At 41.9% G+C, this 26,999-nt stretch overlaps 1 protein-coding gene and 1 long non-coding RNA gene across 2 annotated transcripts; both read left to right on the top strand.

The window, feature by feature from the left end:
* The first annotated feature begins 876 nt into the window (after positions 1 to 876).
* LOC109865185 (uncharacterized) lies at positions 877 to 14,769 on the top strand. The gene is made up of 4 exons (XR_004204531.1): positions 877 to 980; positions 1,166 to 1,306; positions 3,465 to 3,540; positions 14,392 to 14,769. It is a non-coding gene; the product is annotated as an uncharacterized LOC109865185 (long non-coding RNA).
* Positions 14,770 to 21,255: 6,486 nt separating this feature from the next.
* On the top strand, positions 21,256 to 25,860 carry LOC116352696 (zinc finger protein 518A-like). The gene has a single exon (XM_031799840.1). The coding sequence runs from the start codon at positions 21,269 to 21,271 to the stop codon at positions 25,568 to 25,570; it is 4,302 nt and encodes a 1,433-aa protein (XP_031655700.1). The 5' UTR covers positions 21,256 to 21,268; the 3' UTR covers positions 25,571 to 25,860.
* The last annotated feature ends 1,139 nt before the right edge of the window (positions 25,861 to 26,999 follow it).

The raw sequence follows: 26,999 nt of genomic DNA, 5'->3' as shown, positions 1-26,999 counted from the left end.
CATTGACAGGTCAGGGAATCAGCCTCAAAATCCTTCATCAGTGAAGTATGCCGTATCCTGCTACAATAAGCTCTTCAACTGGGTAGCAGTGTTGTGATGGAGGGAATAGCCTATACTGAGTGTGGGAATAACCTTATGCCAGACTTAGCCTACGTTAAACCTCTCCCTTGGTCATATGTTCATGACCCAGATTCACATAAATCATATAAAATTATTTTAAATTCATAGTAACCTCTCCTACAGCATATGCTTTGGCAATATTTTGAGTGATGAATTTTTTTTCTAAATATTCCATAAAAAAAATATTTTAGTGGCAAAGACTCCAGTGGTCATACATAATTCATAGATTCAGCAAACATATATTATTATTTTATGTTTCATTATTCATGGTATATACTATTGGTTATGATTGCAGACAAAGCCCAGAGAATGGGATGGTGCAATATTGAACTAGTGATATTTTGATAAGGTGCATGTCACCCAGAGATATGCCCATGTTGTAGAGATACAACTAGCGGACTGAAAGCTCACAGTTGTAGGAATATTACAGCTAATGCTATTTAGACTAGCGCTGGCAAACAAATCCATTACATTAGCTACCTAAATGTGAAGTAAATTCAACTGAGGAGTAATAGAGCGGCAGGTAGCCTAGTGGTTAGTGTCGGACTAGTAATCGAAAGGTTGCAAGGTTGAATCCCTGAGCTTACAAGGTAAAAATCTGTCATTATGCCCCTGAACAAGGCAGTTAATAACCCACTGTTGCTAGGCCATCATTGAAAAAAATTAATTGTTCTTAACTGTCTTGCCTAGTTAAATAAAGGTAAAAAATAATAATAATGGAGACTTTTAACTTGAAAACGTGCAGGATAACTACTTCCGTTTTTTATACCTCGTTTTGCTTGTTTGGGTAGCACTCCTCACATGCCGTTTGGTGTATGCTTTTTGTTGTTGCTGAGATGAAACTGCCCAAACTCTGAAAGGTATTATTGTATGTCAGAATTGCAACTCGAGATTTGTTCAAGCCCAAAATGTTATTCCGTAATCGTAACATGGTGTTTATATGTTCACAGATGAAATTCCACATTCAGTTCATTTTTCTCATGAACCTAACCATTTATATATGGATCTTCTTACGATCTTAACAATACGTACATTCAACCTTTAGGCAGGTATCTGGCTCCATAGCGGCGGCAAGCACAAACAATTGTGCAAACGCCATGATACCAAAGAAGAAGTAGTAGTAAGTACCCGGATGGAGCTGTCATGGCCGCCGTCGCTGAGCTGCAAGGCTGAAGAGAAAAGGAAGGTAAATTCATCAACGGTAAACCTTTTTTCAACTGTAATTTTAACAATTGCAAGAGTTTACATTGCGTCGCAGTGGATAATGTCTAAATAAATCATCGCTAACCATACATTTACATTATGAGGCTTATTTCTGGCGTGGGTGGGGGGCAAGCTCTATTTTGTATTCAAATAACCGGTTATTGAACAAGTTCTTACACTATATAGAGTCCCAATATAAAGTATTTATTTGTCAGTATCACGGATGAAGTTGATGAGGTACGTAGAGCAATATAAATTCTCAAGATTAACATTGCCCCATGCTTTCCACTGGTGTTGTAGGCTATACGTCTGCGTTTTTTCAAAGTTAGAGAATGTCGAGCTAGCTACCGGAAAAGTACATTTTAAAATTGTATTTTTGTCAAGTAATTTATCTGTTTACAATGTATACACACGAGGTGGGATTTGTCTGTCTTCCACAAATATTGCTAGTTGTTGCCTGTTGTGAAGTAACGTTAGCTTACTGAGACATAACATTGTTTGGGGGCACACACTGTACTTATTGTGTCGTTTTGCTTTGATGTGCTGAACGGTGTGGGTATGGATTCGATGTTCTGGCCCATGATGTTCGGTTGTTTGTAGGATGCAGGGAATAAAGCACATTTCCACAATGAACATTATCCTAGCTACTATAGGGACCCTCCTCGATAACAACACACAGACCTACACCTTTTGAAGGACATGAGTGTTAATATCATTATGCTATCATATTGTAAAATTGCTATTAAAGCTATTAAAGTACTGCTATTAAATTTATATATTTTTTCCACAGAAAATGTGGTAGAATTAGAGAATAGTTTATGGTTTGGTTGCCTTGTGAAACGCATGCATGAGTTGCATAGGCTAGGTTAATGCAGCAAATGTAGTATTCGTTAGCAGTGAGGATGGGATGGTGGCACAACTCACTCAGTTATGTCTTCTTTAGTTGTGTAGTGCTGGGACATCACAGTATTTGTAAATCCCGGTGGCTATTTTTTCAAACATGGTCGCCAGCAAATGCTCCAGGGTCAGTTATGCAGTTTTCTTGGTTGGGTCAAAAAACATGGGTTCTGTGCTAATACCCAACCTTCGAAGGATCCTGTGCAAATAAGTCTGTGACATTAGAAAGTGATCTATTTAGACTGCCCCTTGTGCATGTTGACAACTATATTTTGCCTTAGCAGAATTAAGTTACGAGGCCTTTAAAGTTATAATCAAACCTAAATCCTTGGAGTTGGTTGGCAGTTAGGCTATATTGGAAAAGGAGTGACCTCTTTCAATGCGTGCCTATATCCAATAATGTGATGTTAAACTTAAAGGTTGAGTAGGCCTGGGTGATACTCCATTATACGGTATATTCCGAAATACTGACAGTATGACTTTCAATCCCCCCCCCCCCCCCCCAAACACATTTTATTTAGGTGTGGGGGTGTGTGGTACGCAACTGCTTATAACTAGAAGTAAGGTATAACTATAAAAAATGTGAAGGTTTGTAAAATACATTATGTCCATCTCAGGGCTCCAGCTATGCATTTGGTTTGCTAGCTAAGTGGTTAGATGTCAAGATCAAGCTTATTGGTTACAGCAGATGCATCCCCTCCTGGATCAAGATCCCTGTTGCCTAATTTTTTATTTTTTAGAAATACTGCCCCTTCTGTGCACATTCGGTAATACCATAGACCCCGGTATGGTACAGAAACAGTATGACGGTATGAAAATCTGGATATTGCCCAACCCTAAGGTAGACTAAATAACAATATTGGGCCGACTAACGCAACAACTAAGAGCATGAAGTGTGAGGCTAAACTTCTGTGCTGTTGTCCAGCAGCTGTATCCCGTTGCAGCACAGTGAAGCGTTCATGTACAGATAGCGTTCATGTACAGTCTTGCATCGCGCTCATCTGCAATATTATTGGTTAATCCATCTGCTTGTGGCAATGTCACATTGCTGAGTCTCAGTTCAACCATAATCTGAATCTTACCCTTCATTCAACCATATCGATAGTCTTTACCTTTCATTCAATATTTTACCAATTTACACACATAATTATGATGACAATAAATGGACATCAAAACCATGTAATCAGTCCACACAATAAATGGAAGCACTGGTGATGTTAATCATTTTGCAATTTTTCTGACAGCTTGCGGAGCCCATCCCCACATCACCAACCCTGAGGAAGAAGACAGAACATTCATGTTAAGGCTTCCTTGGAAGGGGTAAATTCAAATAGTCATAATAAAAACAAAGGATGTCATTTCTGAGGTTCCTTTTTGTTGAGCAAGTATTTTATTGATGCATCCAGTTCAGTCTTGATCATTTAGTAAAAGATGAATTAGGATGTGCATACAACACACATACAGTAGTTATGTTTCAATCAATTTCAGTCAATACAGTTTGTCATGCTGTTCTTTAATCTTAATCTGTAAAGCCTACCATAATGTATTATCTGATACAAGGCAATTGCACCAACAAATGTGCATATGCTGTGTCGAATACTGTTTTTCTTTTAGTGGTAACATTGAGATATAGGCCTAACACAGAATTCAGTGTGGAAATAATCTTGATTAGAATGAAAAAGCCACAAGAATAAAGCATGAAACCATCTGATCTCACATTGGAACTTTGTGAAGACATCATTAGCTAGGTTTCCATCCAATTTGCAACAGATTTTCATACGAATACCATAATTTTCCAACCAGAGGTGATAATTATTGGAAAGGAGCATCAAGCTCATCACCGTGCACTTTCACCACCCTGTGAAGTTCATCATAACTTATTACATCTGTGGCCTAATACACTGTGCATGCTTTTCCAAGTCACAGTGGGAGGACCACACAACATAGTATCGTGTGACTGTAAGTTTACTTTGACATGATAGTTATTATATCAATATTTGTACATAAAAGCGGGGATGCACAGCACCAACCGCACAACTCCCCAAAATTCCCAACCAACGCGCGGCTCATCATACTGTTAGGGATGGGCAGTTGACATTATTTCACTATTCGAATAATATATACAAAATATGGATATGCATGAAAAATAAATAAATGCTCTTGACCAATCACAAATCTACCCATAAAATATTTGGACGCCATTGGTTTTGGGTATACATATTAGAGGTCGATCGATTCATCCCAATGCTCGATTAATTAGGGCCGATTTCAAGTTTTCGTAACAATTGGAAATCTGTATATTTGGACACCAATTTGGCCGATTTTAATTAAAAAAATTATATATATATACATACAGTGCCTTGCGAAAGTATTCGGCCCCCTTGAACTTTGCGACCTTTTGCCACATTTCAGGCTTCAAACATAAAGATATAAAACTGTATTTTTTTGTGAAGAACCAACAAGTGGGACACAATCATGAAGTGGAACGACATTTATTGGATATTTCAAACTTTTTTTAACAATTCAAAAACGTAAAAATTGGGCGTGCAAAATTATTCAGCCCCTTTACTTTCAGTGCAGCAAACTCTCTCCAGAAGTTCAGTGAGGATCTCTGAATGATCCAATGTTGACCTAAATGACTAATGATGATAAATACAATCCACCTGTGTGTAATCAAGTCTCCGTATAAATGCACCTGCACTGTGATAGTCTCAGAGGTCCGTTAAAAGCGCAGAGAGCATCATGAAGAACAAGGAACACACCAGGCAGGTCCGAGATACTGTTGTGAAGAAGTTTAAAGCCGGATTTGGATACAAAAAGATTTCCCAAGCTTTAAACATCTCAAGGAGCACTGTGCAAGCGAAAATATTGAAATGGAAGGAGTATCAGACCACTGCAAATCTACCAAGACCTGGCCGTCCCTCTAAACTTTCAGCTCACACAAGGAGAAGACTGATCAGAGATGCAGCCAAGAGGCCCATGATCACTCTGGATGAACTGCAGAGATCTACAGCTGAGGTGGGAGACTCTGTCCATAGGACAACAATCAGTCCTATATTGCACAAATCTGGCCTTTATGGAAGAGTGGCAAGAAAGCCATTTCTTAAAGATATCCATAAAAGGTGTCGTTTAAAGTTTGCCACAAGCCACCTGGGAGACACACCAAACATGTGGAAGAAGGTGCTCTGGTCAGATGAAACCAAAATTGAACTTTTTGGCAACAATGCAAAACGTTATGTTTGGCGTAAAAGCAACACAGCTCATCACCCTGAACACACCCTCCCCACTGTCAAACATGGTGGTGGCAGCATCATGGTTTGGGCCTGCTTTTCTTCAGCAGGGACAGGGAAGATGGTTAAAATTGATGGGAAGATGGATGGAGCCAAATACAGGACCATTCTGGAAGAAAACCTGATGGAGTCTGCAAAAGACCTGAGACTGGGACGGAGATTTGTCTTCCAACAAGACAATGATCCAAAACATAAAGCAAAATCTACAATGGAATGGTTCAAAAATAAACATATCCAGGTGTTAGAATGGCCAAGTCAAAGTCCAGACCTGAATCCAATCGAGAATCTGTGGAAAGAACTGAAAACTGCTGTTCACAAATGCTCTCCATCCAACCTCACTGAGCTCGAGCTGTTTTGCAAGGAGGAATGGGAAAAAATGTCAGTCTCTCGATGTGCAAAACTGATAGAGACATACCCCAAGCGACTTACAGCTGTAATCGCAGCAAAAGGTGGCACTACAAAGTATTAACTTAAGGGGGCTGAATAATTTTGCATGTCCAATTTTTCAGTTTTTGATTAGTTAAAAAAGTTTGAAATATCCAATAAATGTCGTTCCACTTCATGATTGTGTCCCACTTGTTGTTGATTCTTCACAAAAAAATACAGTTTTATATCTTTATGTTTGAAGCCTGAAATGTGGCAAAAGGTCGCAAAGTTCAAGGGGGCCGAATACTTTCGCAAGGCACTGTATGTGTGTGTGTATATATATATATATATATTTATTTATTTATTTATTTATTAAAAAAAATGTTATTTCACCTTTATTTAACCAGGTAGGCTAGTTGAGAACAGGTTTTCATTTGCAACTACGACCTGGCCAAGATAAAGCATAGCAGTGTGAACAGACAACAACACAGAGTTACACATGGAGTAAATAATTAACAAGTCAATAACACAGTAGGAAAAAAAGAGTCTATATAGATTGTGTGCAAAAGGCATGACAAGGTAGGCGAAAAATGACAATTTTGCAGATTAACACTGGAGTGATAAATGATCAGATGGTCATGTACAGGTAGAGATATTGGTGTGCAAAGGAGCAGAAAAGTAAATAAATATAAACCGTATGGGGAAGAGGTAGGTAAAATTGGGTGGGCTATTTACCGACAGACTATGTACAGCTGCAGCGATCGGTTAGCTGCTCAGATAGCAGATGTTTGAAGTTGGTGAGGGAGATAAAAGTCTCTAACTTCAGCGATTTTTGCAATTCGTTCCAGTCACAGGCAGCAGAGAACTGGAACGAAAGGCGGCCAAATGAGGTGTTGGCTTTAGGGATGATCAGTGAGATACACCTGCTGGAGCGCGTGCTACGGGTGGGTGTTGCCATCGTGACCAGTGAACTGAGATAAGGCGACGCTTTACCTAGCATGGACTTGTAGATGACCAGTGGGTCTGGCGACGAATATGTAGCGAGGGCCAGCCGACTAGAGCATACAGGTCGCAGTGGTGGGTGGTATAAGGTGCTTTAGTAACAAAACGGATGGCACTGTGATAAACTGCATCCAGTTTGCTGAGTAGAGTATTGGAAGCCATTTTGTAGATGACATCGCCGAAGTCGAGGATCGGTAGGATAGTCAGTTTTACTAGGGTAAGTTTGGCGGCGTGAGTGAAGGAGGCTTTGTTGTGGAATAGAAAGCTGACTCTAGATTTGATTTTAGATTGGACATGTTTGATATGAGTCTGGAAGGAGAGTTTACAGTCTAGCCAGACACCTAGGTACTTATAGATGTCCACATATTCTAGATCGGAACCATCCAGGGTGGTGATGCTAGTCGGGCGTGCGGGTGCAGGCAGCAAACGGTTGAAAAGCATGCATTTGGTTTTACTAGCGTTCAAGAGCAGTTGGAGGCCACGGAAGGAGTGTTGTATGGCATTGAAGCTCGTTTGGAGGTTAGATGGCACAGTGTCCAAGGACGGGCCGGAAGTATATAGAATGGTGTCGTCTGCGTAGAGGTGGATCAGGGAATCGCCCGCAGCAAGAGCAACATCATTGATATATACAGAGAAAAGAGTCTGCCCGAGAATTTAACCCTGTAGAGACTGCCAGAGGACCGGACAGCATGCCCTCCGATTTGACACACTGAACTCTGTCTGCAAAGTAGCTGGTGAACCAGGCAAAGCAGTCATCAGAAAAACCGAGGCTACTGAGTCTGCCGATAAGAATATGGTGATTGACAGAGTTGAAAGCCTTGGCAAGCTCGATGAAGACTGCTGCACAGTACTGTCTTTTATCGATGGCGGTTATGATATCGTTTAGTACCTTGAGTGTGGCTGAGGTGCACCCGTGACCGGCTCGGAAACCAGATTGCACAGCGGAGAAGGTACGGTGGGATTCGAGATGGTCAGTGACCTGTTTGTTGACTTTGCTTTCGAAGACCTTAGATAGGCAGGGCAGGATGGATATAGGTCTGTAACAGTTTGGGGCCAGGGTGTCTCCCCCTTTGAAGAGGGGGATGACTGCGGCAGCTTTCCAATCCTTGGGGATCTCAGACGATATGAAAGAGAGGTTGAACAGGCTGGTAATAGGGGTTGCGACAATGGCGGCGGATAGTTTCAGAAATAGATGGTCCAGATTGTCAAGGCCAGCTGATTTGTACGGGTCCAGGTTTTGCAGCTCTTTCAGAACATCTGCTATCTGGATTTGGGTAAAGGAGAACCTGGAGAGGCTTGGGCGAGTAGCTGTGGGGGGGGGGGGAGCTGTTGGCCGAGGTTGGAGTAGCCAGGAGGAAGGCATGGCCAGCCGTTGAGAAATGCTTGTTGAAGTTTTCGATAATCATGGATTTATTGGTGGTGACCGTGTTACCGAGCCTCAGTGCAGTGGGCAGCTGGGAGGAGGTGCTCTTGTGCTCCATGGACTTCAGTGTCCCAGAACTTTTTGGAGTTAGAGCTACAGGATGCAAATTTCTGCCTGAAGAAGCTGGTCTTTGCTTTCCTGACTGACTGCGTGTATTGGTTCCTGACTTCCCTGAACAGTTGCATGTCGCGGGAACTATTCGATGCTATTGCAGTCCGCCACAGGATGTTTTTGTGCTGGTCGAGGGCAGTCAGGTCTGGAGTGAACCAAGGGCTATATCTGTTCTTAGTTCTGCATTCTTTGAACGGAGCATGCTTATCTAAAATGGTGAGGAAGTTACTTTTAAAGAATGACCAGGCATCCTCAACTGACAACAGGTCGATGAGAAAGGCCTGCTCACATAAGTGTTTTAGGGAGCGTTTGACAGTGATGAGGGGTGGTCGTTTGAATGCGGATCCGTAGCGGATGCAGGCAATGAGGCAGTGATCGCCGAGATCCTGGTTGAAGACAGCGGAGGTGTATTTGGAGGGCCAGTTGGTCAGGATGACGTCTATGAGGGTGCCCTTGTTTACAGATTTAGGGTTGTACCTGGTGGGTTCCTTGTTGATTTGTGTGAGATTGAGGGCATCTAGCTTAGATTGTAGGACTGCCTGGGTGTTAAGCATATCCCAGTTAAGGTCACCTAACAGAACAAACTCTGAAGCTAGATGGGGGGCAATCAATTCACAAATGGTGTCCAGGGCACAGCTGGGAGCTGAGGGGGGTCGGTAGCAGGCGGCAACAGTGAGAGACTTATTTCTGGAGAGAGTAATTTTTTAAATTACTAGTTCGAACAGTTTGCAGGCTATCTCTGCAGTAGACTGCAACTCCTCCCCCTTTGGCAGTTCTATCTTGACGGAAAATGTTATAGTTGGGTATGGAAATCTCAGAATTTTTGGTGGCCTTCCTGAGCCAGGATTCAGACACGGCAAGGACATCAGAATAAAAGGAGCAGATTTCTGGGCATGGTAGAATATAGTCTGGGCATAATGCGCAGACAGGGGTATGGTGGGGTGCGGGTACAGCGGAGGTAAGCCCAGGCACTAAGAGAGGTTGTATCTCTGGACATGCTGGTTGTAATGGGTGAGGTCACCGCATGTGTGGGAGGTGGGACAAAGGAGGTATCAGGGGTATGAAGAGTGGAACTAGGGGCTCCATTGTAAACTAAAACAATGATAACTAACCTGAACAACCGTATACAAGGCATATTGACATTTGAGAGAGACCTACAGCGAGGCATACAGTAATCACAGGTGTTGATTGGGAGAGCTAGCTAAACCAGTAGGTGAGACAACAGCTAATCAGCTAGCACAACAACAGCAGGTAAAATGGCGTTGACTAGGCAGAGAGAGTCGGATTAACGACACAGAGCCTGAGTGCGGCTGGGGCCGACAGATAAAACATAAACAAACGGAATGGAGTACCGTGATTAATGGACAGTCCAGCAGGCATCAGCTATGTAGCCAAGTGATCAAAGCCACAGTGTCAAATCAAATCAAATTGTATTTGTCACATACACATGGTTAGCAGATGTTAATGCGAGTGTAGCGAAATGCTTGTGCCAACAAGTAATCTAACTAACAATTCCAACGATGAAAATAAAACCTAATATAACTCAAACGGAAAGCATTTGCATTTTTGCGTAGTCCAGGCAGTGCTGAGAGGGATAGTTTGGCCTGCTATTTGTCTGGTTCTGGTTAGGGTTAGGGTTAGGGTTATACATATACTATACATATGAGATGAATAATGTAGGGTATGTAAACATTATATTAGGTAGCATTCTTTAAAGTGGCTAGTGATATATTTTACATCATTTCCCATCAATTCCCGTTGTGAAAAGTGGCTGTCAGTGTGTTGGCAGCAGCCACTCAATGTTAGTGGTGGCTGTTTAACAGTCTGATGGCCTTGAGATAGAAGCTGTTTTTCAGTCTCTCGGTCTCAGCTTTGATGCACCTGTACTGACCTCTCCTTCTGGATGATAGTGGGGTGAACAGGCAGTGGCTCGGGTGGTTGTTGTCCATGATGATCTTTATGGCCTTCCTGTGACATCGGGTGGTGTAGGTGTCCTGGAGGGTAGGTAGTTTGCCCCCGGTGATGCGTTGTGCAGACCTCACTACCCTCTGGAGAGCCTTACGGTTGTGGGCGGAGCAGTTGCCGTGCCAGGGGGTGATACAGCCTGCCAGGATGCTCTCGATTGTGCATCTGTAGAAGTTTGTGAGTGCTTTTGGTGACAAGCCGAATTTCTTCATCCTCCTGAGGTTGCTGCGCCTTCTTCACGATGCTGTCCGTGTGGGTGGACCAATTCAGTTTGTCTGTGATGTGTATGCCGAGGAACTTAACTTGCTACCCTCTCCACTACTGTTCCATCGATGTGGATAGGGGGGTGTTCCCTCTGCTGTTTCCTGAAGTCCACAATCATCTCCTTAGTTTTGTTGACGTTGAGTGTGAGGTTATTTTCCTGACACCACACTCCGAGGGCCCTCACCTCCTCCCTGTAGGCCTACTCGTCTTTCTTGGTAATCAAGCCTACCACTGTTGTCGTCCACAAACTTGATGATTGAGCCAGCTGGTCTGCGCATGCTCTGAGGGCGCGGCTGGGGATGCCGTCTGGGCCTGCAGCCTTGCAAGGGTTAACACGTTTAAATGTTTTACTCACCTCGGCTGCAGTGAAGGAGAGGCCGCATGTTTTGGTTGCAGGCCGTGTCAGTGGCACTGTATTGTCCTCAAAGCGGGCAAAAAAGTTATTTAGTCTGCCTGGGAGCAAGACGAGGAGTCCGTGACGGGGCTGGTTTTCTTTTTGTAATCCGTGATTGACTGTAGACTCTGCCAATTACCTCTTGTGTCTGAGCCATTGAATTGAGATTCTACTTTGTCTCTATACTGACGCTTAGCTTGTTTGATTGCCTTGCGGAGGGAATAGCTACACTGTTTGTATTCGGTCATATTTCCGGTCACCTTGCCCTGATTAAAAGCAGTGGTTCGCGCTTTCAGTTTCACGCGAATGCTGCCATCAATCCACGGTTTCTGGTTTGGGAATGTTTTAATCGTTGCTATGGGAACGACATCTTCAACGCACGTTCTAATGAACTCGCACACCGAATCAGCGTATTCGTCAATGTTGTTGTATGACGCCATACGAAACATATCCCAGTCCACGTGATGGAAGCAGTCTTGGAGTGTGGAATCAGATTGGTCGGACCAGCGTTGAACAGACCTCAGCATGGGAGCTTCTTGTTTTAGATTCTGTCTGTAGGCAGGGATCAACAAATGGAGTCATGGTCAGCTTTTCCGAAAGGAGGGCGGGGCATGGCCTTATATGCGTCGCGGAAGTTAGAATAGCAGTGATCCAAGGTTTTGCCAGCCCTGGTTGCGCAATCGATATGCTGATACAATTTAGGGAGTCTTGTTTTCAGATTAGCCTTGTTAAAATCCCCAGCTACAATGAATGCAGCCTCAGGATGTATGGATTCCAGTTTGCAAAGAGTCAAATAAAGTTTGTTCAGAGCCATCGATGTGTCTGCTTGGGGGGGAATATATACGGCTGTGATTATAATCGAAGAGAATTCCCTTGGTAGATAATGCGGTCGACATTTGATTGTGAGGAATTCTAAATCAGGTGAACAGAAGGACTTGAGTTCTTGTATGCTTTTGTGACCACACCACGTGTCGTTAGCCATAAGGCATACGCCCCGCCCCTCTTCTTACCAGAAAGATGTTTGTTTCTGTCGGCGCGATGCGTGGAGAAACCAGCTGGCTGCACCGACTCCGATAGCGTCTCTCCAGTGAGAAATAGCTTGTAGCTAGTTAGCTGGTTAGCTTCTGGAGGTTCTTGAATGTGTTCTAAAAATTTTAAATAATAGCGATTCCGTATCACATTGGGTGAGGCAGGTTACCGGAAGGTATAATCGAGTTAAAAATCGAAAAGAGATTGAAAGTAAATATGGGTCCAGTGAGTGGATGGGCTGGCTGGGGATGCGGCCATTCAGACAGTTAGCAGGTCTGTGCTAACAAGCTAACAGTTAGTAGGCCGGGGCTAAACAAGCTAGAAGTTAGCAGGCGAGAGCTTTCCGAGCTAAAGGTTAGCTGATGACCGCTAGCAATGGTTTGCTGACTGATAACTGAAGCTAGCCAGCTAACTACCAGCTGAGGGGTTCCGGATCCGAAGTAAATATAAATACTTTAGAAAAAAAGCAGATCCACGCTACATTGGGTGAGGCGGGTTGCATTAGAGTATTTAGATGTTGAGGTTTAGAAAAATGTTTTAAAAGATATGTTTTAAAAAGAAAACGAATATATATATATATATATATACACACACAAGGGACACGACACGACAAGACGTCTGACTGCTACGCCATCTTGGATGATATATATATATATATACACACACAAGGGACACGACACGACAAGACGTCTGACTGCTACGCCATCTTGGATGATCAATGCCAGTATAGACCCTTTGCTATGAGACTCAAAATTGAGCTCGGGTGCATGCTGTTTCCATTGCTCATACTTAAAATGAATCTACAACTTGATTGCAGTCCACCTATGGTAAATTCAATTGATTGGACATGCTTTGGAAAGGCACACACATGTCTATATAAGTGTATGTCAGAGCAAACACCAAGCCATGAGATCGAAGGAATTGTCTGTAGAGAGGCACAGATCTGGGGAAGGGTACCCAAACAATTCTGCAGCATTGAAGGTCCCCAAGAACACAGTGGCCTCCATTGTTCTTAAATAGGAGAAGTTTGAAACCACCAAGACTCTTCCTAGAACTGGCCGCCCGGCCAAACTGAGCAATTGGGGTAGAAGGGCCTTGGTCAGGGAGGTGACCAAGAACCCGATGGTCACTCTGACAGAGCTCTAGAGTTACTCTGTGGAGATGGGAGAACCTTCCAGAAGGACAACCATCTCTGCAGCACGCCACCAATCAGACCTTTATGGTAGAGTGCAGTGAAAGGCACATGACAGCCTGCTTGGAGTTTTCCAAAAGGCACCTAAAGGACACCCGAACCATGAGAAACAAGATTCTCTGATCTGATGAAACCAAGATTGAACTATTTGGCTTGAATGCCAAGCGTCACGTCTGGAGGAAACTTGACACCATCCCTATGGTGAAGCATGGTGGTGACAGCATCATGCTGAGAGGATGTTTTTCATTGGCAGGGACTGGGATACTAGTCAGGATCAAGGGAAAGATTAATGGAGCAAAGTACAGAAAGATCCTTGATGAAAAGCTGCTCCAGAACACTCAGGACCTCAGACTGGGGTGAAGGTTAAACTTCTAACAGGACAACGATCCTATGCACACAGCCAAGACATCGCAGGAGTGGCTTTGGGATAAGTCTCTGAATGTCCTTTGCTACAGGTGAACTCCAAGTTGTAAAAACGTCACAAGGATGACCAATGGAAACCGGATGCACCTGAGCTCAATTTCGAGTCTCATAGCAAAGGATCTGAATACTTATTTACATAAGGTATTTCTGTTTCTAAACCTGTTCGCTTTGTCATGCGGTATTGTGTGTAGATTGCGGAAAAACATTAATCCATTTTAGAATAAGGCTGTAACAAAATGTGGAAAAAGTCAAGGGGTCTGAACTTTTTGAATGCACTGTATCTGCCTTGTAAAGCAAACGTATTCAGATTTCAGTGGAGATCTATTGACAGCATTGGGTGTTTTGTCATTTATGCTTGGCTGTTCTAAGAATATCTTAACATTGTCAGAATGACATGACCAATGTTGAATATAGGGGAATCCCCGCGTTCCAGCTGTGTCATTTATTTCTCAATGCCAAATTTTGAGCACTTGTGAGGCGGTTTACAACAGGAGTATTTAGCTTTGGTTTATTAACACACCTGTTCATTTGCAGTTATTCAGTTTTTTTAGGACATCGGACATGACAATGACATTAATAGATGCTTAATAGTTAACTAGCCAGGCTACACAATCTGTTTTGAATTGGCTATCTAGTCTGTTTGTTGTCTTATTATTTTATAGCCTACATGCTGTAATGTCTCTCTCTCTCTCTCTCTCTCTCTCTCTCTTAGGCCCAGTCACACACAGGTGACTCATACATCTTTACTTTTCCAGGATTTTCATGACTGTACAAACCTTGTTTGCTGACCCAAGACTTGCTATAACTGGGTAAATAACTCAATAACTAGCAAGGAATATCAGCACTTTGATCTCAAAAGGTTTTAATCTTGGGACCGCAAGTGATTGACAGATCGCCTTTCAATGCAATATAATTGTATTCTGATTCGATCTGCAGAAATCAGTTGATTTTAAAAAGCAATGTACACTTAAATGTATATTCTGCTTGTCTGATATATTTTTTGACTTGCCCCAGTGTTAATGTCGAAACCTGTTCCGTTGAAGGCTACTATCAACTATTAATAAAAGTTGCTCTAATGCATCAGCCACAATTTTTCAACACAACTTTGAATTTTTTAAAACTTCTTCCACCATCAAATTTCTCTCCCAAAATAATAGACGATAACTTTTCAAGTTCCTTCATGATTAAATGTGTAGTGGTCTGAATAGTTATTTGTGATGAAATATGTGATGTAACTGCCCCACACTCCAATGTTGATATAGTGGGGTAATCAGACCAGATATTTTAATGTTAACCTTTTGACTATATCTCACCGCTTCACTTTAGTAAAACGCTTTAATCCTCTTCCACAAAAATAATTTTCTTCATGGGAAAGTTACCATCTTGTTACTGATTTTATATATTTCATAATTTGAAGTGAATAAATATTCACTTTGTGGACTTGAGTGTGACAAACAGGCATCTGTGACTTAAAGGGTAACTTCATTATCTCCAGCACAATACTAGTGTCAACATATGTGAAAATGGCGCTTTTCTAAGTTTTGTAGAAACAAATACATTTTTAATGTTACATCTGACATTATCATCAGTTTAAACATTAATTAAAAAAATGTGATTTTCAAACACTGAGATTTGTGGTGATGTGGGGAGCAAGCAAATACCTGCTCTTGGGCTAGCAGCAGGTTTTGAAAATCCCATCCTGTGATGTCACAGAGAAGCATTTTTTTATGACCTTTTTAACCACAGATCATAGAAACATGCTGTTTTCACATGTAGACACTGGTTTGGTGCTGGAGATCATGAATATGTAGTTGAACGTACGCTGAAACCTCTTTCCAGTTTTGATTGATGCAATAGTCAGTGTTTCAGCCAGCCACTGTTTTTTCACAGAAATATTTAGCACAAACAGTCCTTACAAAGTTGTCATATGAATGTGACCAGTTTATTTTTGGACATCCAAACCGGAAAATGTAGGCTATATTAGTCCTAACTCTGTGGAAAGATTGACGTAGTGGTCATATTTAGCTAACACTCAGCTGACATAAAGCACAATATGAATTAGCTACTAGCAATTACTATTAACAGTTCATCACATCACGGTTGAGCTCACCATTGATAAAAATATAGAAACACTTCGATGTGTAGTAATCTGACGATGCGTAGTTTTCGCGAGCACCCTGTTTGTTTTTTCACGACAACCAAAGATAACCGGAGACCAGATGAGTTTGGTCTGTTTGCAGTATGCATGTTGAAGGGGTGTGTCATCTACGATCATTCACTTCCGGAAGTTTACTTGAAAGATGCGTGAACCATTCCTTCACCTCATTATAACATGTTTGGTCTGACAGAAGTTTACGTGATACCCAGAATGCATTGTATAATGTCAACAAACAGCATTAGCTCATCATAATCAGTACAACCTTCAAAAAAGTACAGTGGCTTGTGAAAGTATTCTCCCCCTTGACATTTTTCCTATTTTGTTGCCTTACACCCTAAAATTATAAGGGATTTTTGGGGGGGTGATTTGTATCATTTGATTTACACAACATGCCTACCACTTTGAAGATGTGAAATAAGACACAAAAACAGAACTTGAGCGTGCATAACTATTCACCCCCCCCCCACCTTTTGCAGCAATTACAGCTGCAAATCTCTTGGGGTATGTCTCTATAAGCTTGGAACATCTAGCCGCTGGGATTTTTGCCCATTCTTCAAGGCAAGTTGTATGGGTTCCGCTGGTGTACAGCAATCTTTAAGTCCTACCACAGATTCTCAATTGGATTGAGGTCTGGGCTTTGACTAGGCCATTCTAAGACATTTAAGTGTTTCTTTAGCAGTATGCTTACGGTCAATGTCCTGCTAGAAGGTGAACCTCCGCCCCAGTCTCAAATCTCTGGAAGACTGAAACAGGTTTCCCTCAAGGATTTCCCTGTATTTAGCGCCATCCATAATTTCTTCAATTCTGACCAGTTTCCCAGTCCCTGGCGGGGGGGGGGGGGGGGGGGGGGTGGTGTATCCCCACAAGCATGATGCTGCCACAGTGAAGCATGGTGTTCTTGGCTTAACCTCTCTAGGGTATGTGGGACGCTAACGTCCCACCTGGCCAACATCCAGTGAAAGTGCAGGGCGCCAAATTCAAACAGAAATCTCATAATTAAAATTCCTCAAACATACATGTATTATACACCATTTTGAAGTTAAATTTGTTGTTAATCCCACCACAGTGTCCGATTTCAAAAAGGCTTTACGATAAAAGCATACCATGAGATTATGTGAGGTCAGTACCTAGTCACAAAAAAAATTCCAGCCAAAGAGAAGAGTCACAAAAAGCAGAAATAGAGAAAATGAATCACTAACCTTTTGATGATCTTCATCAGATGGCACTCACAGGACTTCATGTTACACGATACATGTATGTTTTGTTCGATAAAGTTCATATTTGTATCCAAAAATCTCTGTTTACATTGGCGCGTTATGTTTTGCCTCCAAAACATCCGGTGAAAGTGCAGAGAGCCACGTTAATTTACAGAAATACTCATCATAAATGTTGATGAAAATACAACTGTTATGCATGGAATTAAAGATATACTTCTCCTTAATGCAACCGCTGTGTCAGATTTCAACAAAGCTTTACGGAATAAGCACACCATGGAATAATCTGAGTAGACCAAAACAAGCAATACAGATACTTGTTATGGAGTCAATAAAAGTCAGAAATAGCATTATAAATATTCACTTACCTTTGATCTTCATCAGATTGCACTCCCAGGAATCCCAGTTCCACAGTAAATGTTAATTTTGTTCAATAAAGTCTATAATTTATGTCCAAATACCTCATATTTGTTCGCATTTAGTACATTGATACAAATGCGCAGGCACTAGGTCCAGACAGAGTCAAAAAAGTTACATTACAGTTCGTAGAAACATGTCAAACGATCTATATAATCAATCTTTAAGATGTTTTTATCATGAATCTAAAATAATGTTTCAACTGGAGAACTCCTTTGTCTTTAGAAATGAAAGGGAACGGAGCTAACTCTCACGGGCGCACGCCTGACTGAGCACATGGCCTTCTGGCAGAGCCATGACTCAATCAGCTCTCATTCTCTCCCACTTCACAGTAGAAGCCTGAAACAAGGTTCTAAAGACTGTTGACATTTAGTGGAAGCCTTAGGAAGTGCAATATGACCCCACAGATACTGTATATTGGATAGGATTTAATAATAATAATGGATTTAATGGTGCTCCGTGGGATGTTCAAAGTTTTGGATATTTCTTTTATAACCTAACCCTGATCTGTAATTCTCCACAACTCATGTTGCCGCTTCCTTGGGGATGCCCCTTGCTTAGTGGTGTTGTAGACCCTGGGGCCTTTATTAACCTCTTGGGTCTAGGTGGCAGAATTTTCACTTTTGGATAAATAGCGTGCCCAATTTAAACTTCCTGCTACTCATGCTAAGATTATAAGATATGCATATTATTCAGATATTTGGATAGAAAACACTCTGAAGTTTATAAAACTGTTTGAATCATGTCTGTGAGTATAACAGAACTTATGTAGCAGGCAAAACCCCGAGGACTAACTGTTCAGAATTGTTTTTCTTATTCTCTCTGTTCCCTGAGATGTCATTGCCAAAGGATATTTCTTAGGACCTGTTTTCAGTTCCTACCGCTTCCACTGGATGTCACCAGTCTTTGGAATTTGGTTGAGGTTATTCCTTTGGGCAATAAATAAGTAGGCCAACTAGGAACTGGGTACATTGTTGAGAGTTGCGCAAGACGTGAAAAGTATCACTGGTTTGTTTTCATTCCTGTATGGAACACAGTTTGCATACATGCAGTGGGGTAAAAAAGTATTTAGTCAGCCACCAATTGTGCAAATTCTCCCAATTAAAAAGATGAGAGAGGCCTGTAATTTTCATCATAGGTACACTTCAACTATGACAGACAAAATTTGGAAAAGAATCCAGAAAATCATTGTAGGATTTTTAATGAATTTATTTGCAAATGATGGTGGAAAATAAGTATTTGGTCACCTACAAGCAAGCAAGATTTCTGACTCTCACAGACCTGTAACTTCTTCTTTAAGAGGCTCCTCTGTCCTCCACTTGTTACCTGTATTAATGACACCTGTTTGAACTTGTTATCAGTATAAAAGACACCTGTCCACAACCTCAAACAGTCACACTCCAAACTCCACTATGGCCAAGACCAAAGAGCTGTCAAAGGACACCAGAATCAAAATTGCACCAGGCTGGGAAGACAATCTGCAATATGTAAGCAGCTTGGTTTGAAGAAATCAACTGTGGGAGCAATTATTAGGAAATGCAAGACCTACAAGACCACTGATAATCTCCCTCGATCTGGGGCTCCACACAAGATCTCACCCCGTGGGGTCAAAATGATCACAAGAACGGTGAGCAAAAATCCCAGAACCACATGGGGGGACCTAGTGAATGACCTGCAGAAAGCTGGGACCAAAGTAACAAAGCCTACCATCAGTAACACACTACACCGCCAGGGACTCAAATCCTGCAGTGCCAGACGTGTCCCCCTGCTTAAGCCAGTACATGTCCAGGCCATCATTTGCTAGAGAGCAATGATCCAGAAGAAGATTGGGAGAATGTCATATGGTCAGATGAAACCAAAATATAACTTTTTGGTAAAAACTCAACTCGTTGTGTTTGGAGGACAAAGAATGCTGAGTTGCATCCAAAGAACACCATACCTACTGTGAAGCATGGGGGTGGAAACATCATGCTTTGGGGCTGTTTTTCTGCAAAGGGACTAGGACGACAGTTAAATGGGCTGCTTCTATGTGAATTATTGAGGCGGAACACCCCTAAATTTAAACTGCATTCTGACATCACGTGCATAAAACAACTCACGCTGGCGCGACCGTTAGAGATATTTGGAATTCACACGTGAAAAAGGTTAAGTGTACACCTGTTTGAATGTAATAAAAAATTATGTATTTTTTCAAATTTTCCCCACATTTTTTTTCAATTTTGTTCTGTTTTTCCTAGGTTAAGGTTTTTGGTCACACAAACACACATTTTGTTTACTAGAAGAACATCCGATTTTGTTGTGCATTAAATTGTTGTGGACTTAAAACATCTGGAAACTACCTTGGAGGTCTAGGAAAAATCTAAGAAATTTAGATTTTGGGGTGCAGTTACCCTTTTAATGCATTGTGTGCATCAGCAAATTAATGTTTGTTTAGCTATGTTTCTGTAGCGGTTGTGATGTGATTGCAGTGTTTGCAAAACAAATGGCCACTGGATTGATGCAAATAATCACGATATCATTCTGCCAGGTAGGCTAGCTAATTTCTAGTTAACATTTAATTGAGAATGCCTTTCCATCTCTACCAGAAGATGGTTATCATTAGTGTAACAGTATAGCTGTTGTTGTGCCTGCCATCGGTTGTTGAACTGCATATACTTGAAATCAGGTTGTCAGGTCTCAGGTTATATGACTAAAGATAGTATGTTTGTTCATGTCTTGAAGGATCATAGTTTTACTTTTTTTTCTGAAGCTTTTTTTTTAAAGAACAATGCAACAATTTGAAACATTGTTCCCTTGTCATGTGAGACTCCTTCCAACTTAGCATTAATACTTAGCATTAATATAGCTTTCATATCATCTTTTTGAATGGTTTTGATTTCTTTAAACTAAAGTGATAGCAGGTTTTCCTTTTGGGAATTTACAATGGACTCCGTCCATTTAAAGTAATAGGCATACCAGCAAAGTAACAGGAGTTGTAATGTTATTATGCCCTTTCTGAAAAATCCATTGAACATTTTCTACTGTGTCTGAATCATTGCATTGGGTCAAGTCAGCTGAACCATTTAGCATGCAGCAATATGTCCATTATTATATTGCTTGATTCAGTTAAGGTTTTTAAAGAAGCACTATGCAGAAATCGCTTTGCCATTTCCTGGTTGCTAAACTTCTAATAGTTTAGCAACCAGGAAACGGGACAAAAACATTGTCTTTTCAGTGGTTTGAAGTTTGTGTACAAAACCGAAAGTAAAAGACGCAAAAACAAAACTTAAGAACTGCAGCACAGAAATGGCGCACACAGAACAGATCTATTGTTTCTTAGACTTGCTTTCTATAAGTGTCAGATCTATTACACACATTTCTATGTTAATTTGGTAGGGTCGTCCACAGTTACATATTGCAGGTTTAAGTCATAACCGGAGCCATTCAAGAACAGCTGTAACATCAGTAGAACCTGTGCTTGTCAGTTAGTAATTCTGTAACAAATCACACAATACATTGAATAGATTCCATAGAGGGTCATGTCATATAAGTATAAGTAACCATTTATTTTTGTCCACAAACCAGATTTACAATTTATTTTTCACATTTGTGACGTGACAAAAATCCTGATTTTTAGTTTTCACACAATTTCTCCATTGACACCAATGCCTGATTTGCAAGGTCAGTCAGAATACCCAAGTTGTGATTGACTGACTGTTCAATCAAAGGCGGTTTCCGTAGTGAGAAAGATGTCTTGGGCTGGTAGATCGCATGTTTGTGACACTCGTTTCTCTTGTTCATAGGAGCCTGTATATTGAAGCATGGAAGAGAACCTGATGACACAGGATGATCCTGCTGAAAGCCATGATGACATCATGGAGGCTGAGGAAGAAAAGGAATCCATAAAGGACCACACAGACCAGATGGCAGGTCAAACTTCTGTGTTGCCATGTAGTGACCAATGTGACCCCGATGAAACATCTGAAGAGTCGGGTAGTTACAAGACAGACAGAAAAGCATCTATGAAGTCCCCATGTAAAATACAGCAGGGTGCAGTCTTCTCTGGGAAAATACTTAGCTTTGGGTGTTCAGAGTGTAAGGGTGAAGCTACCTACAGCCCCAATGACCTCCTCAAACATTTTCAGGTGGCCCACAAGGGAACCCTGCCGACGTATCCGTGCGACTTGTGTGGCTTTGCCACAAATGAGTTCCCTGCACTTCAGCGCCATCGGATTGGGCACAGGAACACTTTAGTCACATGCGAGATCTGTAATGATGATGTACAGTACTCTCTCCTCCTGCTCACTAGACACTATATCATGTCTCACAGCCAGAATGGCCACTTTCACTGTGAAAAATGTGAATTTTCAACAGTTGACGCAGGAACATTTGTGCAGCACATCCATCATCACAATGAGAGCCAGCTCAAATGTATGAAATGTCAACATGTGAGCTCTAACCGAGGTGAGCACCAGAGACACCTAAAACTCTACTCGGGTACCTTCCCCCTCACGTGTCTGGTCTGTGGATATGGGGCAGCACGGAGAGAATACCTCACAAAGCACATGGTAACTGTCCATGGTGAGGAGGCAGATAATAAAAATGTATGGAGAGCAACGGAGGACAGCAACAATACCCTGGTAAACTCCTCTCCAGGATTAAAACTCCTGCTGAAGAAAAGTCTTGCTGCAGGTGGTCAATCAAAGGAATCCCAGTGGATGTCAAAACTGAATTCTCTTCCTGGAGTGGGTTTACATAACCAAAATGGAAGAGTGCTGAAACCAGAGAAAACATTGGAGGAATCCCAACAGTTTCATGAAAGGGCTGTAGGTGTGAAAAAGGACAGTAAGAAATGGTTCAAAGGCGCTCTTAAGAATGAGCAACAAATTGACTCCCAGGCTGTATCATCTATACCACCACCAAAGACCCAGGAAGGTTTTGACAGTTATGGGGCTGATGCCCTAAACCCCAACAACTCCAATGGACTAACTGTTCTCATGGTCAAAAATAAAATCTCTATTCCACCTAACTGTACTACAAAAGTAATGGGCTTCAAGATGGTTGACGGTAAAAAGCATTTAGTTCTCAAAGTTATACCAACGGCAAAACCAGAGTTCTCTGCAGAAAATGAAATTTTATCTACAGAGCAAGAAGTGGACTGCCCAATGATAGGCACTACCTCTGATGGAAGTAAATGCTCAGACACGGCTGAAAATGGGGAAAATACTAGCTCCCCTTACTTGGCTGTTCTAAGCCCCTCAGGGACTGATGGCGATGCTGCAATTTCAGTACAAGTGAAGCCAGAGGAAGAGGACGTTAGCATTAAGGAGACATTGCCCAAACTGGACAAACTAGCACAGAAAGCAAAACGCACAGTGGAGCAGAGGATTGATAAACAACATACGTTTAAGGGTGAACAGATTCCTTCCTTGGCAGTTTCTTCAATGACTAAAGAGTCAGATCACTCCACGATTGAGAACGGTAAACTGAGTAACAATACAGCAGACAAAATGTCTGCTTATTCAAGCCCTAATGTGACTGCTGTGGAGCTCCTTCCAGCCAAAATACTCACACATAATACCATGCCTTCTGAATCAGCTTATGAGACCATGCTTCCCAAACCAGTTTCTGAAGAGACAATCAACATGCTTGGAGTTGGTGACATGAGTACAGCTACTGCTGATAAGATCAGTGACCCCATCAATGGAAATTTGTCTCGGCCCAAAGGAGAGACGTTACTCTCCAACGACAAACCTAAGACTCCCTCAGAACCCATGACTGGTGACATCCAACCTTCTAATGATACTGCTGAGAAGACTCATTCAGTTATCAAGGAGATGGATCCTTCTGATTCTACGTCCGATAAGATTCATTCCAGTGTGGCTGCTAAAACTGAAACTTTATCGCCAGATCTGACGGCCCAACTGGAGTCACACCCAGCTGAATTTGTCAACTCCAGAGAGACTGATATTAATGCTGAAAATAAGAATTCTCCTAACCAAGAGTTGTTTAGTTTTCATAATTACTCAAAGGAAACATCAAGCATTTCCCCCAACTCAACAGAACCTTGTAAAAATCCATCAGAGCTTTCGACAGAGGATGAAAGTGTTTGGATGAAAGAATGGAGTTTGACATTGGCTGCATCCCCACAACCTCTAGATGAGGGGTCTGGAAATGGGGAAGCGGAGACAGAGAATGTAATGGAAAGCGTGTCAGACCGTGGTGTTGAAGTCGACGAGTGCATAGCTACTGTAGAGGATCTGGCCACCCCAGTGGAAACTGAGAAGGCAAATCATGGACACTCTGGGTCTACACACCAAGTCCAACCTACTGTAAAAATGGAGGAGTGTGTTCCTTTGTTGGAAAGGGCAACAGGGAGCATAAGTAGTTTGGCTGTCTTGGGTCGCATACTGGAGGAGCATTCGGATGCTATCATTAGCCACCAGCTTGAAAAAGATAGAATAGGCTGCTCAGCTGCCAGCCACGATTCTGTCAAGCCACCTACGACTATGCTAAGGATCCTTAAAACAGCAGAGGGAAAGCAGCAGATGTTGTTACAGACTGCAAAGAACCGGTATGCTGTACCTGTGCAGCTCCAAGGCAACCCAGGGTTCAAGCTGATAACCAAATCTACTCCTCATATCAATGTGTCCTATGTTAAGCCAGGAATTGAAAGACAGAATAAAACCACAGGGCTGGCACTCACCCTCAATGGAGGAAGTTTCAGCATTCTAGGACAGACTGTAGGTGCTAGTGAAAAAGGTGCTATGCTGTTGTCTACTGTTCAGCCTGGATCTAGCACTAGTGCAAGCCACTACCTAGTCAACAGCACAGCTCTTAAAGGTCCTCTTGTCTTGTCAGGTGCAGCACATAGTTCGACTGGAGAAAATACCATAAAGTCACCGCAGACTTGTTACTTAGTCCAGAGGCCAGTCCCTGTAGGTCAGGCCCCCCACAATGCTGGTAGCAAATTGGCACGCTTAAGCTCGCAGTCTCCACTTTTGTCCCGTCCAGTTCTGGCAAACTCAGTGAACAGATCCACTGCATTGCACACTGGGCAACAAGCCTTCTTGGTTAGGTATATCTCTACTGCTAAGTCAGGGATGCTTATGAATAGTCCTGATGGGAAGTCTGTGAACCAGAAAGGTCAACCTAATGAAAGTAGGGGAAATAAAGTTGTATATAAGATAGTCAGAACTGCCAATGGTAGCGCGTTCCTTTCTGGTGGTGCACATTCTTCAGCCAACAAGCCCATTTATCTGGCCACAAATTCCACACAGATGCCATGTTTTCTGATGTCATCAAATAAAGTCTCATCCGGAGTGAAAAAACTGATATCCATACAAAATGCCTCCCACAACCCTGTCACGGCCTCACAGCTCTCAAATCTTCTTTCCCCCCAATCCAACTTGCAAGGTAGGGTCAGGCAGATAACGGGCGTAGGTCTGAATAAATCCCCGCTTGACCCAAGGCCAGGTCGCCAGCTAAGTCAAAGGAAGAGGCGCAGGAAAGCATTGTGTGATGAACTCCCAGAGCACTTGACTAAAGCGAGGAGGCTCTCGAGCAAGGCGGTAACTGAAAAAGGGTCTCCCTTGCTCTGGGAGACTGTACCCAAAGATGCAGAGAGGACACTGAGACTGTATCCATTAAGTTTACTACAAGAGATTAAGTGCCCTCGCCGAAATCAGCCGGTAGTTGTTCTCAACCATCCTGATACAGACATTCCTGAAGTGGCCAGTATCATGAGGTCCATCAACAGGTACAAAGGTGCTGTTTCCAAGGTGGTACTGTCTCAAAACACAGTTCAAGCTCTGGCTGAACTCTGCCCAGCCGGACTTCTGGGGAAAAGCTCCAAGGCTAAATGTCCCTCGTCACAAAGCAGTGGCTCCAGACTTAAGACTTCAAAAAGTAGAGTCCGAGAGCGATTTCTGTTGAAACTGAAGTTTAGAAAGTCTAGCAGGAAAAAGTATGAGGTGGTGAAGTCCTCATTTAGAGGTACAGAGAGGTCATCAATGTTCGCCTGCTGGTTTTGTGGTCGACTCTTCAAGAACCAAGAGGAGTGGATTGGCCACGGCCAGCGGCATCTCATGGAGGCGACCAGAGACTGGAATAAGCTGTTTTAAAGCTGTTACAAAGCCCCTGGATTGGCCCACATACCGTCCTATAGAGTGGAACAAATGGAGAGGTTAAAGCATTTTAAAAATTACTTATCAGTATACTTTATTCTTATAATGGTGTATATTCTCATAAATGCCCTAATAGCTATGATTGAATCACGGTTTTTGAGGTTGTTGATGTGTGGTGTAAGCTGAAACACGTACCAGTCGAGTTTGGACACACCTACTCATTTAAGGGTTTTTCTTTATTTGTACTATTTTCTAAATTGTACAATAATAGGGAAGACATCAAAATGATGAAAAAACACATGGAATCATGTAGTAACCAAAAATGTGTTAAAACAAATCAAAATATATTTTATATTTGAGTTTCTTCAAAGTAGCCACCCTTTGGCTTGATGATAGCTTTGCTCTCTTAAATACAATTTAAGATGGAGAATAGTGTGTTCAATACCGGAGATAAATAATGAAGTGCGCGCACATCCCCGCGCGCCACAAGACTACAGTCAAAATGAGAGCCACCTTGAAAAACTACAAATTCTAGCTAATTTAAATTAAAAAACAAGCCTGAAACCCTTTCTAAAGACTGTTGACATCTGGTGGAAGCCATAGGAACTGCAATCTGGGAGGATTTCCTTTGATTTCCATTTTCAATGGGTGGTGACCTAAAAAAAGAATTCCAGATGGATTTTCCTCGGGTTTTTGCCTGCCATATCAGTTCTGTTATACTCAGACATTATTTTAACGGTTTTAGAAACTTCAGATTGTCTATCCAATACTACCAATTATATGCATATCCTAGTTTCTGGACCTGAGTAACAGGCAGTTTACTTTCAGCACGTCAGTCATCCAAACTTCCGAATGCTGCCCCCTAGCCCTAAGGGAAGGAATTCCACAAATTAACTTAAGGCACACCTGTTAATTGAAATGCATTCCATGTGACTACCTCATGAAGCTGGTTGAGAGAATGCCAAGAGTGTGCAAAGATGTCATCAAGGCAAACGGTGACTACTTTAAAGAATCTCAAATATGAAATATATATATATATATATTTATTTGTTTTAATACTTTTTTTTAATACTATTTGTTTTAACACTTTTTGTTGGTTACTACATGATGATTTCATGGTTTTTATGTCAGAACTATTATTCTACAGTGTAGAATATAGTAAAAAATAAAGAAAACCCCTGGAATGAGTAGGTTTGTACAAACTTTTGACTGGTATCGAATGTGGTTTGTGTATAATATAAGAATATATACATATGACTTAACCCTTTACACTTGTGTGAATTGGCCAATATGGATAGGGCTAAATTTAAATGTTTCTTATTTCTACTATATGAAAATGCATAACTATAGTAGCAATTGAAAGGGAACAGTTTGACGATCATATGGGAACATTATTAGACCAAAGGTGAGGACAACGGTTCACCTG

The sequence above is a fragment of the Oncorhynchus kisutch genome, linkage group LG20, assembly GCF_002021735.2.
Source record: "Oncorhynchus kisutch isolate 150728-3 linkage group LG20, Okis_V2, whole genome shotgun sequence".
In the NCBI taxonomy this organism is placed as follows: Eukaryota; Metazoa; Chordata; class Actinopteri; order Salmoniformes; family Salmonidae; genus Oncorhynchus; species Oncorhynchus kisutch.
This window is presented reverse-complemented; position numbering and strand designations above follow the sequence as displayed.

Bases quoted from the DNA above. Each gene is read 5' to 3' on its own strand.
- LOC116352696 (XM_031799840.1), top strand. From the start codon at position 21,269: ATGGAAGAGAACCTGATGACACAGGATGATCCTGCTGAAAGCCATGAT.